This window comes from Acomys minous (genome assembly GCF_964271855.1).
Source record: "Acomys minous genome assembly, chromosome: 6".
In the NCBI taxonomy this organism is placed as follows: domain Eukaryota; kingdom Metazoa; phylum Chordata; class Mammalia; order Rodentia; family Muridae; genus Acomys; species Acomys minous.
In genome coordinates, this window is record NC_140487.1 from 27,093,954 (window position 1) to 27,109,073 (window position 15,120).

General features: G+C 38.1%; 2 protein-coding genes across 4 annotated transcripts in view; one reads left to right on the forward strand and one right to left on the reverse strand.

Moving 5' to 3' along the window:
- The window catches only part of RUNDC3B (RUN domain containing 3B), a 136,687-nt gene that overhangs the window by 116,027 nt on the left and 5,540 nt on the right, over positions 1-15,120 (reverse strand). For both annotated transcript variants that reach the window (XM_084785453.1, XM_084785452.1), the window contains exon 2: positions 427-542. In XM_084785453.1, coding sequence (XP_084641579.1) covers positions 427-542 — 116 coding nt within the window. The remainder of the gene's footprint in view (positions 1-426; positions 543-15,120) is intronic.
- The window catches only part of LOC311599507 (ATP-dependent translocase ABCB1), a 158,517-nt gene that overhangs the window by 40,705 nt on the left and 102,692 nt on the right, over positions 1-15,120 (forward strand). For both annotated transcript variants that reach the window (XM_084785425.1, XM_084785428.1), the window contains exon 2: positions 5,120-5,164. The gene's annotated coding sequence lies outside the window, so the exon portion shown is untranslated. The remainder of the gene's footprint in view (positions 1-5,119; positions 5,165-15,120) is intronic.

Sequence of the window (15,120 nt, forward strand, 5' to 3'; positions counted from 1 at the left end):
ATGGGAGGAACAAGTGCTCTTAGCTGCAGAGCAACCTCGATATCTCCAGACTTGTATTTTGTTTTGAGACAAGGTCATATTATATAATCTCACTTCACCTGGGACTCACCGCATAGACTAGGCTGACTCTGAACTCACAGAAATCCATCTGCATCTGTTTCTTAAGTGCCAAGATTAAAGGCATGGGACACCACATCCACACTCAACATTTACAATGTGTTCTAGAAATAAGTGTAAATAGGAGAATATAGATTTATTCTGAATGACACATATCCAAAGATCAGATATTATGAAATCTGATTTATGGAGTTTTTTAATGTGTAGCATGATTGCTACCTAAACAACATCAGCCTGTAAATTTTCTAAAAGTTTGTCTTCTTACAAGGATTTTGTCAGGAAGAATAAATAATACAATAAAGTTGTTACCTTTTAGCCGGTGACTTAGAATTTGCTCCAGAACAGCTGCAAAATTATTAAATTCAGGAGAAGAATCATCAATTGTTTCAAAGCAAGACCGATCAATCAGGGTCTTCACAGAAAATCTATAAAAAAAAAAAAAAAGATTATTGTTGGCTTTACAGAGAGTAAACCCATTCACGTAAGTGTGAAAATGAGAGGTTTTCAGAAAAGAATCCTGAACATCATGTTTATTCAATATGCTCTGTAAGTTGAATTTTACAGAAAACAGCCTTTCATGTGCATAGCTACTGCTGCCCTTGAATGCTGGTGTCCTCCAAGGTCCTGCATTGCTAAGGAAGCCTAGGAAATGAGCATCAACAGGCTCGGTCTTAAAGAAGTAAGGAGCACTCTTCTATTATATTAGTGTCTTTGTAGAAGAGGCCCAAGGAAACTTGACTCTCTTCTGTCATAAAAGGCACCAAACATGAGAACAGACCCTGTAGTATACCAGCTCTCCTGGCTTCTTGACGATTTAAACAATAAATTTGTTTTTTCACAAATTACTCAGTATGATGGCAGTTTGTCAGAGCATGCTAAAAGGACTAAGATACTACCTTTTGCTTACAGTAAGACTTTGGGAGAGCTTTCTGTCTTTACATTACAGCTGTTGAATTAGAATCTAAATATGATACAATTATAACTTAGTATTTTATGCTACAAGAAATTCTGACTTACAAACATTAGACATAATTTTTACCTTAAAAAAAAATAATAATAAAAAGCACATAGATATGATTATTGTGTTTTACTTTCAGTATAGTATCAATAAATTACATTAAATATCTAATTTTTTATTACAATTATTTATTTGTGTTTGTGTATGTGTGCGTACATACCTGTGAGGTCAGAGGACGACTTGAACAAGTCAGTTTTCTCCTTCTACCAATCTGAGTCCTGTGAACTAACTCAGGTCATCACACTTACCAGCCAGTGCCCATGTCCACTAGCGTTCACTATTGAACAGTGCTAGGTGGCTTTGTCAAACTGTAGATGCTCTGAGCAGTTTTGAAGAATAGACAAGGCTGTAGTAATTTATTATGTAGGTATAGGTGGTGGTTGGAGTAAGATATCCCTAGTCTCAGGCATGTGAGAAACTGGTCTCCAGTTGGTGGAGCTGTCTGAAAAGGCCTAGGAAGTGTGGCCTTGCTGCAGGAAACAGGCTACTGAAGGTGGCCCATGAGAATTTAAAACTCCACACATTTCACGTTAGCTCTCTTCCTGCTGCTTTACGTTCCTGAGCTTCCAGCTGTGCTGCCAAGCCTCCCCCCTGCCATTATGGGTTCACCCCTCTGGAGTCATACGCCCAAATAAACTCTTTTATAAGTTACCCCAGTCACGGAGTTTTAATATAACAATAGTAAAGCAATGTAAATGTATTTTAAATTTACAATATTTTTAACTTAAAATGGCCATAAGTTTGAAAAAGATCAAGGAATGGTATAGGGCAGGAATTGGAAGGAGGAAAGGGAAGTTGAAAATGATGTAATTAAATTATTATCTCAAAAAGTAAAATAATTAAATAGAAAATGCCACTTATACTTCCATGTTTTAAAAAAATTAAACGGCACATTTAAAAATAAATGTTGTCCTCAGCACAGTGGCAGGAAGCTGCAAAAATGATTATAAGAATGTTCAGGCTAGTTTTATGTCAGTTGACACATAACGGAGTCATTTTAGAAGAGGGAGTCTCAATTGAGAAGATGCCCCCAACAGACTAGCCTATGGATCATTTTCTTTTCTTTTCTTTTCTTGGCCAGGTAATGTAGGAGTAGACTTTACTGACGATCTGTATATGCCATTCACCTTTACAAATGACTTGACATGTGGTAAACTGACGGACTGATGTGAGGGCCCACTCCATTATGGGTGAGGCCACCGCTGGACTTGTGGTCTTGGGTGCTATAAGAAAGCAAGACATGCCGGGTGGTGGTGGCACATGTCTTTAATCCCAGCACTCGGGAGGCAGAGGCAGGCGGATCACTGTGAGTTTGAGGCCAGCCTGGTCTACAAAGCGAGTCTAGAACAGCCAAGGCTACACAGAGAAATCCTGTCTTGAAAAATCACACTCAAAAAAGAAAAAAAGAAAAAAGAAAAAAGAAAAAAGAAAAAAGAAAGAAAGAAAGCCATAAGTAGCAGGTAGCAAGTCAGTAAGCATCATTCCTCCATGGCCTCTGCATCAATTTTTACTTCCAGGTTCCTACTTTGTTTAAGTTCCTGTCCTGACTTCAGTGGTGGACTGTGATAAACTATCAGCTGAAATAAACACTTTTTACTCCCTGAGTTTCTTTGGCCATGCTGTTTTCTTATAACTCTAGCTAAGATAAAGTAGAACCCCCCCCCAAAAATCACCTTAGTGGAAAAAAGTTACATTTTCTGGATCTTTGTACATGTTTGTTTTTTCAAATTATTTAAAGCTCTAACTAATTATAATATAGAAAAATGAAAAAGTAAAATAGCTTAGTATGGAATTGTATAACTTAAAACGTTAGAAATATTGGGAGTTAAAGTTCTTTACTTTCTTACAAAACATCAAGAGTGGAATGAATGGTTGTCTCAGTCTTCTCCTTGTGTAACATTGGAAAACTATTCCACTCCATCCCGAATTTGAATCAATTCTCAGCATTTTTAGCCAATCAAGCTCTTTCTCTCAAATATTATTATGCAAACACTTCTAAGTATATGCTATAGACTTAACATAAGGAGTAGAATCACCTCTTCCACATGTCACCGAGAGGCTAGCCATTCAGTTTGCCCACCAGTCTCTTCTCTTCAGCAATAATTAAGTGGATTCCCTTTCCATGGAGGAGAGACACGGTTGTTACAGTGTTTGCTGATGATAAAAGTTTGGAAACTGATGTGGCAAAGCTGTTGTTGGCATCTTTCATGAGCACCTATCAAAAAAAAGCTAGGTCTCACCAATCTGTCCCAGTTAGTACCTTTCACTCACCACAAAAATCTAGTGTCAACCAGATGAAGTCACATATCTTGTCAGTCTTAAAACTGTTGTAATTGGTGACAACTTCCCACCTTGCATCCCTTACTTCATGAAACATCTCTGACAGATCCTTTAATATTAAGTGTTTGGTCAGGGCCGGGCATGGTGGCGCAATCTATTAATTCCAGCACTTAGGAGGCAGAGGCAGGCGAGGCCAGCCTGAACCACAAAGTGAGTCCAGGACAGCCGGGGCTACCCAGGAAACCCTATCTCAGAAAAACAAAACAAAACAAAAGTATATGGTCAGGGTCACTTCTTTTGGGACATCTTTTTTTTTTTTTTTTTATCACAACCACTTTCCCAGTGACATTAACACATGCACCTCTGCTAAGTTGCTTGAGGTGCTTATCTTGATCTTCCTGGACAGCAGCAATTTATCTTTTTCCTTATTAATACCTCTCTTATTTCTTTCCCACCCTTGTCAGCCTCTCTTATTCCCTATAAATGTCTTTCCAGAGTCCATTAGAGTTGGTGGGCACACAATTATATACAAAGCTTCCTATGCTAGAAGCTGTTAGTTGTACATGACCAATGCTAGTAGGTGTAACTGATGTGACTTCATGATCGTCATGGCCACTCCACACTTAGAAAATAGCACTTCACCTCCCTTCCCTCTCCCCTTCTAGCTCTAACATTTCTTTTGGAACCCTCTCCTGCAATGTTACCAGGGCCTTAAGGGAGTGTTATAAATGTTGCTTAGGGCTGAGCCCTCAGCTGTCCTTTCCTCTTAGCATCTTACACAGACATCTTCTCTACATTTACCTTTATTCACTGCAAAGAAACTGCTTCTCTAATTAAGGCCAAGTGTAGCCTGTCTGTGAGTGTACTCAGAAGGCAGTTTAATGTTGTCAATTTAGCTAAGAAACAGTAGTAAGTTTGCTTCTTTTAAAACTGGATTTGTAAAACTATGCATGGATTGTTTCTTGTGGAACAGGCCTCAGATTCGGTCAGGCAGAGATTGGTTATCCCCATAAGAGCTGCGCCATTATTACAACAACCTTGCCTGGCAGGTTGGTATATAGTTCATAGCGTTCACAGGTAGGTAAGTCCACTGATGCCTTATTTCTCTAGCTGCCTGCACACCACCATTCAACTCTATAAAAACTAGGCAGTAGAACGCTTCCAGCTAAGTTTTAGCTTAATTTGTCTAAGCCTTGCATCTTGCATATGATATCGTCAGTAACTAGTTCTGCTGGGAAAATAAGTAGATAGCAAAGACTTGGTATCTCACACCTGGCACTGGGGGTTTTGTTTAACAACACATTACTTCTGGGATGAGCATTTTATTTTATCCATGTATAAAGAAAATGAAATTATAAAATTCAAAGGTAAATAGATGAAACTGGTAAAAAACTTACACCAAGTGAGGTTACCCAGACCCAAAAGACACATGCTATTTGTTCTCTCTCATATGCAGGTCTGAGCCTTATGACTCTTTGTGTGTTTAACTTAAGTGTGCCTCCAGAACATGTAGCGCACATACATACATGAAGGCAAAACAGGTATACATATAAAATAAAAATAATAACATAAGTACTATCGGTTTCTGCAGCTGAATTAAATGTGAAGGTTTCTAAAATGAAAAAGAAAGCTGTGAAACCTTTACTCCTATTGCTGCCTTGAGCAGAAGAAAATTTCTAAATGTTTTTCTCTAATTTTTATTAGGAAGAATGGAATAAGAAAGCTGACTCTGCAAGGACATTCTTCAAGGTAAGAGAAAAACTACTGACTTAGAAAAGTATGTCATTTGAAACAGCAATACACACCATGAAGCAAACTGAATGTATTTTCAAATAGTGATAACGAGGTATATTTCACCAAGAAGCTGGATTAGTATTTAGCTTCACCTTTGACAGTTTGATAAGCTTTCTCTATTTCTCTCCTGGCCGTAAGTACCATCACCATGTGAGCCATCACTAGGCCAAGACTGACACTATTAATAAAGAATGCTCAAATTCAAAGACAAGAGGGTTTTTGCCTACCATTTCACAGCAAATTTACTGGATTCCATATAAGCAGAGCAACTATATCCTCTCTTGTAAAAAATAATTTCCATCTTCAAATAGTTAACAAGGAAATGGCTGTCAAGAGAGATGATAGAGGTGCTGAGAGATGGCTTGGTGGGTTTCCACACAAACACAAAGACCTGAGTTCCATCCTCAGTACCCACGTGAAACCTGGGCATGGTAGTGCATCCCTGTATCCCAGAGACAAGAAGACCTCTCGCGCTTGCTGACCAGTCTAACCAAACTAATAAGCCCCAGGTTCTGTGAGAGATTTTTGTCTCTATTAAGTTTTTAAAGATGGACAGCAATAAAAGAAATACTTGGCTTCAACTTCTGACCGCCATACGCACATGCACATATGAACACTATACCCCTACATTTATGTGAACCTACAAAGCGATAAGATACAAATTGCAGCAAATATAAAACACTAAGTACAAATAATAATAAGTAATACCTGGAGATATTTGTTCAAATAAGTCTAATTTTTCTTTTTTATATTTTATACCAGACATTTATTTTTTTAAGAAGTCAGACATTTGCTTTTTCTCTTTAAGTAATAATGTAAGAATTCTCTGCCATTTAAATGAAAAAATACTTTCCATGTATTTAAGCAGAGATATAGACTATAATGTACATGTTAAACTCAATCATTTGACTGTTACTGATCTTTTTAAGATTTATTTTTATTTTATGTACATGGACGTTTTACCTATACATATGGAAATGCACTGCATTTCCCCTCATACTTGAGAAGGTCAGAAGAAGACACCTTGAAACTGGAGTTACAGACAATTGTTTAACAAATGTGGGTGCTAGGAATCAAGCCCAGGTCCTCTCCAATAGCAGCCATCTCTCCATCTTCTGCTTATGGCTTTTAAATAGCTCTTGTTGTAATACAGACACAAATATTCCAAACATATCTCCTTATCTTTATCATTTAGAGTGTTGTATTTCTCATCTTTGTTGCTGAAATTATCATAAGTTCTGCATTGATTTCTTTATTCATCTGATTATGTAAATCTTTTGAGCTAATTGCTTGTTTTAAATCAGACTTTCAAGTTGTCAATTTTTCATTACTATATATTTAGATTCAATTCTTGAAGAGCTTTGAACTACTCGAGTAGTCTTGTTATATTTATATTTCCTGTGTTTCCACGAGTCTATTTGGATAGGTTTCTCTTCTCCTAAATGAGTATGCTTTCGAGGCCTCAATCCTTTGTACCACTTAAAGTGGAGAAAACAAACTACCATTAACAGTCACCAAAATAAACTCAGACTCAAAATAAAAGAAAACCAATACCAAGTGATCAACCCTGAGACCATATACATACAAGTAATGTTATATGGATGGAGCAGATTGTATTTATGTATTTAGGGGTGTCTGTGCATGCATGCGTGAATGTGTGTGTGTGTGTGTGTGTGTGTGTGTATGTGTGTGTGTGTGTGTAGCACAACAACCAAAGGAAAAAGGCCATGAATTTCAGAGAGAGCAAGGGTGTTCCATGGGAGAGGTCAAAGGGAAGAAAGGGAAGGGGGAAAATGATGTAATTATAATTTCAAAAATTAAAAGAAAATTTAAAAAATCTTAAGTAGCTGGAGAGATAGCTAAGTAGCACAGCTCACATATAAGAGCCTGAGTTTGGATCTCAACACCCACGTTGAAAGCTGGGCCTCTCACCCCTGTGCCAGGAAAGACAAAGGCAGAGGGATTCTGGGGCTTACTGGAGCCCAGTCTAATTCCAGGTTCTGTAGGATGCCTTGCCCCAAGGGAATGAAGTGGACAATGGTAGAACAGAGCACTTCACATCCTTCTCTGTCCTCCACGTGCACCTGACACATGTAAGCATACACTGTACATAATATCACTCACACAAAAAATTTAATCTATTTATTACAGCCAGTATGATACTAATAACCACAGAAAAGTAGAAAAAATTAATGTGCACTATAAAGTTAAAAATGTAATAAATGTAAAAGTATTAACAATAAAAGAATAGGGTCAACTGAAAGTTAGGAAAGGGGAAAAAAGAAAGTAGCATTAAATAAAAGAAAAAGAAAAGGAAACAAATGTGAAGACAAGGAACCAGAAATCAAAAAATAAGAAAAAGCACATAAATAAAAGGATAATGCGTACAACATTTTAAAAGACTTTGTGTTTTATGTATATGAATGCTGGGTACCCATGGAGGCCAGAAGTGAGTATGAGATCCCTAGAACTGGAGTTCCAGGCAGTTATGAGCTGCCACGTGGCTGCTGAGAACTGAACCTATATCCTGTGCAAGAGCAGTAAATGCCCTTAACCACTGAGACATCTTCCAGCTCCCATAAAACATGGTATTTTTAAAACACGGTGAAAGGCGTCAGCAAGATAGCTCAGCAGGCAAAAGGTCCTAGCCACACAATCCTGACACCTATGTTGGATCCCCAGAACACACTAAACCTACGCAAACCCACCAGATGTGGTGGTTCATCTATGTAATCCTAGCCCTAGCACTCCTAAGGAAGGATGGATGGGTGGCTGAGACAGGAGAATCAGCCAGAAACTAGAGACCAGGCCTCAGAACGAAGATGAGAGTGAGAAAGGACTCTGGAAAGCTCTCCTCTGACCTTCACAGGCACTGTGTGTGTGTGTGTGTGTGTGTGTGTGTGTGTACCTGTTTGTCTCATATACATTAAATAAACAAAAGTAAACCTTTCAAAAATAAAGAAAAAACAATAAAATGTAAAAAATAGCAAAAAACAAAAAATGTTTAACATTTTTTTTTTGAGAAGCTTCTGCGTCCTCCATTGGAATTCACCAGATCAAAGGTGAGGGGTTACAAATGGAATCTACTGTTCTACCTCTGTGTGTCCCTGCAGTGGTTTTAATAGGAATTGTTGTTTTGAATGTGTGGTCACCAGGGAGTGGCATTATTAGGAAGTGTCACCATGTTGGAGAAATTGTTTGTGGGGGCTGTAGGGGGTGGGGTGAGGTTTCAAAAGCCCAAGCTACTGCCACTAGTCTCTCTCCTCCTGCTATGCGCCAGATGTAGAACTCTCAGCTACTTCTCCAGCGCCATGTCAGCCCCCATACTGCCAGGCTTCCCGTGAGGAGAATGGACTAGATCTCTGGACTGTAAGCCAGCCCCAACTAAATGGCTGCTTTATAGGAGTCGTCACAGCCATGGTTTCTCTTCACGGCAATAGAACATTGACCAAGAATGAAGTTGGTTCCAGGGCCTGGGGTATTAGTGGCAGGTTGACTATGTTGCTTGCTAGTGGAAAGTGGATTTTGGGGTTTAGGATTAGGAAAGTAGTTGGATGCCTTAAGCGGGACTAAATGGGCCATAGTAGTAGAAGCAGGAAAGATAGTGGTGCTGGGAGTAACATGACGGCTCAGCTCAAGAGGTTTCAGAAGAATGTTAGTAAGTGGCCTAGAGACTGTCCTTGTGATATCTGACGAACATGGCTACTTTCTTCCCTTGTCTAAAAAAATCTGCCTAGGACTAAGTTGAAGAGTTTTGATTTATGGCATTGGCAGAGGAGATTTCAAAACAGTCTAGTACTGACTTTGTCCTGTGGCTATTAGTGGTTACTCTTATGCAGATCTCTTATGGAAAAGATCAAATTGAGCCAGGAAAAAACAAAATATGTACAGTTGGAGGACAAAAGGAGCACCAGAAAGAAAAGGAGCTACATCCAGTGTTCAATTAAAAAAAAAAAAAAGTTTAAAGAAAAGCCTAATGCTAAATGGAATAAAGGGAGTGGTGCCCTCAGGGAAAGATCCCACACAGCTAAGCTTACAAATTGCGAAAAAGAATTAAAGAAATGTTTAGGGCTAGGCGTTGTAGTCCATGCCTTTAATTCCAGCACCTAGGAAAAAGCAGGAGCATGCAGTTCTCTGAGTTGGAGGCCAGCCTGGTTTCCAGGACAGCCAAACTTAGGCGGTGAAAGAAACCATAGAAAACAGAAAGCTGGTTAAAAGCGTAATTGAATGAGGGGGCCATGTTCCAGTCACAGCAAACGGCAGAACTTGGCAGCTTCAGCCACATGGCTTTACAGTCAAGGATACAAGAACAGGGTTATGGAATCTCCCTCAGGGACTAAGGAAAGCTGCTGAGGCCAAGCATGTGCCAAGGGTACCCCCCGCATGGAGGCCCAGAGAGGCTATTGCATAAAGCTTGAAGGTGCTGCCTGGAGAGCTCAGGATGTTAGAGATGCCACAGCCATGGGACACCTGCCTAGGAAATCTGCTAACAGGGAGTGGAACCAGCCCAAGACACAGAAGTATGTTGCAGTTAACAAAGATGAAAGGAGCTGGAGAGCTGAAGAGCACCTTGATGTGGGACATGGAGATGCAGAGTTTGCAGCTTGCCTAGCTGGTTTTCCATCTTGCTTTGGTCCAGTATTTCCTCACTGTGCTCCCTTTCCTCCGTTTTAAAGTGGTAATGCGTATCCTGTGCAACTATGAGTTCAAAGTATGTCATCTGCTTTTTCATCTTGATTTACAGGGAGTTAGAGTTAAGAGATTGCCTCGAGTCTCCAGAAACTTTCAACTGGAGACTTTTTCTTTTCTTTTCTTTTATTAAACATAAATTGTGGCCAGCCTAGGCTATATCTTTAAAGGGACAATGGTTCAGCAGTTAAAAGCACTTGCTGCTCTTGCAGAGGGCATAGGTTAGGTTCCCAGCACCCACATGATCAACTGGAGACTTTTACACACTGTTGAGACTGTGGTGGACTATGGAGACTTTTGAAGTTGGACTAAATGCACTTTGTGTTATGATATGGCTACAAGCCTACAGAGACCAGGAAGTAGAACATGGTAGTCTGGACGAGAATGGTACCCACAGACTCAAAGATGTATTACAGGAGGTGTGGCCTTGTTGGAGTAGGTGTGGCCTTTCTGGAGGACGTATCTTGCTGTGGGGGATGGGCTTTGAGGTTTCAGAAGTGTGAATCTGGCCTAGTGGCTCACAGTTATTTAAATGTTGCCTGTTGACCCAAATGTAGAACTCTCTACTACCTCTCCAGCTTCATGCCTGCCTACATGCCATGTTTCTCACCATGACAATAGTGGCCTGAACCTCTGAACTGTCAGCCAGCCCCAATTAAATGCTTTCCTTTACAGGAGTTGCCACAGTCATGGTGTTTCTTCACAGCAACAGAAATTCTAACTAAGAGCTAGTCTCACCTCCTTCAGTGGGAAATTGGCCAACCCACTGGACATGGGCTCACAGGTCTTCCTCAAAGCAAACAAGTAGCAGGGAGGCAGCTTTGGAGGGAAGCAGTCACTGGGCACAGGCTCAGAGCTCTCACTCTCCACAGTAATCTACAGAATATTGTGCTAATCTTTGACATGGAGGGTGGAGCTACTGACCACCTTGCCCTTCAGTCTGAACTCTCTGGTGCTAAAACTGGTTGGAATGGGGTTGGAGCTGCTATGAGGGAAAGATCCCTGTCCAAGCTGTCTCTTTTTCTAAGATTGCCTCTTACAGCAGTCTCTCAATCAAACTGCTGACCAAGGCCTGCAGACCTATGATTGTTCACTGTTTTCAGGTCCCCAAAGAAGCTCATTCTCAAGGAAGAGGTCTTCTTAGAAGATGGTGTAGTGTCTGGTTATCACACTGAGTTATATATATCAATTTCTAGTGCTGGCCTCCATAGGGGTCACTGTCACACCAACCCCTCTCCCTTCTACAGAAACATACCATAGATTTAAGGCTTTCGAGAACTGTGGGCTTATTCTGTGGCTACAATTGGCACAGTCTGTTTTCCCCAGAGTTTCCCTGCTTTGCTCTCCTCTCCAGGTCGGGCTGGAGCTATGGACACCACCATTCTGTCTCCCTCCCTCTCTCTCTCTCTCTCTCTCTCTCTGTCTCTCTCTGTGTGTGTGTGTGTGTGTGTGTTTTAAGCTGCCCCATCACTACTTTTTTTTTTTCTCAGTGTTCTTTATTTCTGTTTCTACTCAGGCTATAGCTTCTCCTTTACCACTCTGACTTTACTCTGACTTTTCTTTTATGGAGTTCATGGAGAGGCATCTAGTCTGCTATCTTATTCAAAAATTAAGTAAATGTATTTCTTCTGATGTTAGGCAGACATGTTTTGTAGTGTTTATAAAATGTATTAAAAGTTTAAATTGTTTTAATATTCATTCTGAAGGAATGGAAATTAAATATAGTCATGGGAAAGGTAAAATAATATGTAAGTAACACTCTGATACAGGCTAAAAGAGCAGACAAATGGGACTATAAAAGTACTTTACTAATATATAAAAGTGTAAAATAAATGTTAGAAAATTAAAATAAAAATATAATAATATTAAACATAAGTAAGCTAAGAATCCTAAATAAAAACTTCCAAACTGGATAAAATACAACATTTAATTGTATGCTGTTCATGAAACTCAGAAATGGAACATTCATCTAGCTCACTTGAGGCCCTATACCACACTAGAAAAACAAAGCAAAATAAAATTCTCTTGTCCTACAAGAAAATTTTAAGCATAACTATCAGAAAAAGTAAAAGTATAGAGAAAGATATACAAATAATAACTGCAGCCAATTTGAAAATTTTAACAACTGACGAAATAGCCTTGAAAGACGTAGCTTTGTTGGAGATATAAAGGGATATATCGTGGTGAACAAGACATTCAGCAACAAGGAAGAATCACAGTTATAAACACACTAAAATCACAATTCTGTATGTATAATAACAAAATGGAAAAACAGACAGATCTAAACTCAGGTACTGTATCACCTCTCTTTTATATTACTAGGTAGACTTTGATCCCAGCAGTCAGTAGACAGAGGCAGACAGATCTCTGTGAGTTCAAGGCCAGCCTGATCTACAGAGTAAATTCCAGGATATCCTGGGCTACACAGAGAAACCCTGTCCCAAAGAAAATAAGTAAAAATAGGCAAGACACGAATGATACAACATACTAGCCATAAGAGGCATGTATAGAACAAGCAATCAACAGAACATACAAATACCTGAGAAACACTGATAGAAACTAGCCATGTGTTAAGTTATAAATCAACAATCACAAAATTCAAAAGCTTGAAGTCTTTCAGAATGTAGTCTTTACAGAGTGGAATTACGTTTAAAACATAAGTAAAAGATAACTACAAGAACTTTACCTGAAAATTAAAGCATCCATTTTAAAAATAACTCATGATTAGACAGAGAAAATTAGCAAAATCCAAAAATAATTCTTTGAAAAACAATCAATACCATTTCTAAGCCCTAGTTAGGAAACAGTGAGGAAGACAAGGATTTCAGGATTAAAAGTGGACAATCTCTAGGGATGTTTAGGCACTCAGAAGGAATCAGCACTCTGCACTCAGTAGATGCTGCAGCAGGTGGCGCCTGAGTTTAGGGTGCCTAGGGTACAGGCACAGCAAGCACCTGCCTCAAAAAGACAAACATTAAGAAGGCATTATAAGGATATCAGTAAGTATGGTGATATAAAAACTGTATTCCCTGAAAAAATTAATAAAACTGATGAAAAGACACCAGAAGTTTTCATTGTTAACATGTACTAAATAAAGTGAAACTGTTAATAATTTTCCCAAAGAATTTTTTTTTTATTTCTACAAAGATTGCTACCGGGTGAACTGCCCTCTGTATTAAAGAAGGAAATAGTGTCGCTCTTATAAAACCTATGTAGAACAAGACAAAATAGCAATAACAAACAAACAAACAAACAAAAAAAAAAAAACCAAGGTAATCTTGATAAAAAGTAGATGAAACTATAACAAGAAAGCATAAGTATTTAATGAACTCTTCCATGAGTAAATATATATAAAAAAATCAAATATTAACTCAGATGAATGCAAAGAAAGCTCAAAAAATATAACCCTATCCAAATGTGCTTTATTCCATGTAGTCTGACATGTAAAAGTCAAACAGCAGAATTCATTACATGAACAATAAAAAGGGGGTGGCCATCAGGTTAACCTTATTCAGAAAAAAAAAAAAGACACAATAGTATTTGGTATCTACTTATGATTAAAATTCCCAGGTATCTAGAAATAGTAGAGAAACAGAAAAATCGGCTGCAAACTCCCACATAAGTCATAAAAGCCTTAATGTTTTTTGTAACACTGTGTTAGGGATCCTAGCCAATGTAATAAGTAATAAGACAAGAAGTGAAAGGGATAAAGATTGAAAAATGAAGAAATAAAACATGCATGTATGACTTTTGATCAAGCTTCTTAAACCTGTAGAAAATCTGATAGAATTAATAAAGACATCTAGCTAAGATCATATATTCAAGGCTACCATGCTTAAAGACCAATTTTATGTCTTAATAACATCAAAAAAGGAGGGAAACAGAATGATTTTGGTTATAGTAAAATAAAACTATATCCAGTATATACGAATACATTTGATAAGACCTTTATAATGCTTATATATTTAAACTAATGCCTATTTCTGAGAAGAGAATATTTAAATACATGAAAGCATTTACTATGATCATTGAATGATGCATATTAATATTATATAGATGAAAGTTTACCCAAAAACTGATTTGTAGAATCAGTACAAGCATAAAGAAAATCCCAGATTCCTTTGATAGTCAATGGTTGCTGGAAGAGGGGGTGTCGTATTCTTCACCACAGTTGCCACTGTTAAGATTCCCATGTTCCAGTAAATAGCATCCCATCGATACTTATGGAAGTAATCCCAACCAAACTCACAATAAAACAAAGCAAGAAAAATATTATAATTGTAATTATATGACATATAATTACAAAGGAATTTCCTGGGTAAAACGTGTGCAGTGAGGAATGTGAGAGGGACAAGAGAGTGTAATGTGGGTGCATAAAATGACCAAAATATATGTTACACATATTAAAACTGGTACAGTTTTTAAACATTCATATTGCTTTTCATGGAAACTGGTAAGTAGATCCCACAATTTAGCTGGTGAAAGGCTAGGGTAGAACGGTCTTTAAATATAAAAATAGATAACTTTATTATCAAATAGTATGACATATTATAAATCAATAGTTATTAAGAGAGTATAATATTATTTCAAGAAGAAACAAGTACATTAACGAAATAGATAAAGAAACAGAGGCAGAATTGTCTTGTGAGTTAAGACAGAAGTAACACTTGAAAGTAGTACACAAAATATGCTCTTTTCAGTAAGTGGTACTACGTCAGCTGACTTTTTAAGGACAATATTTAATCCTGGCCCCCATACTTAACAACACAAATACAAATAACGTACAGATAGACTGCTGATATAAATGTAAAAAACAAAACAACGAAGCTTTAGAAAGAAACAGGAGATTACTTGATTACTTGGGAGGTCAAGCAGATTTGCTAAGCTGGTTAGTATTAACCCTGAAGGAAACCTATAGGTGCCTTTATAATTAAGAACTTCTCTTCACACTGTAGGGTGGGAAAAGTCATAAATGGAGAAAAAAATGTTTTGGGCAGTATGTTTATGCTATGTACACTTTTTAACATGCATATTTTAAGTCAATACAGTTTCACTGGCTGAGGAGATATCTGTCAGAAAGTTCTTGCAAGCAATGGGACCTAAATTCAATCTCCACAGTCATAAAACAAACAAACAAACAAACAAACAAACAAGCAAACATCACAGGCATGATGTTGTGTATTTGTAATTCAAGGGCTGGGGAGGGAGAGGCAGAAGAATCC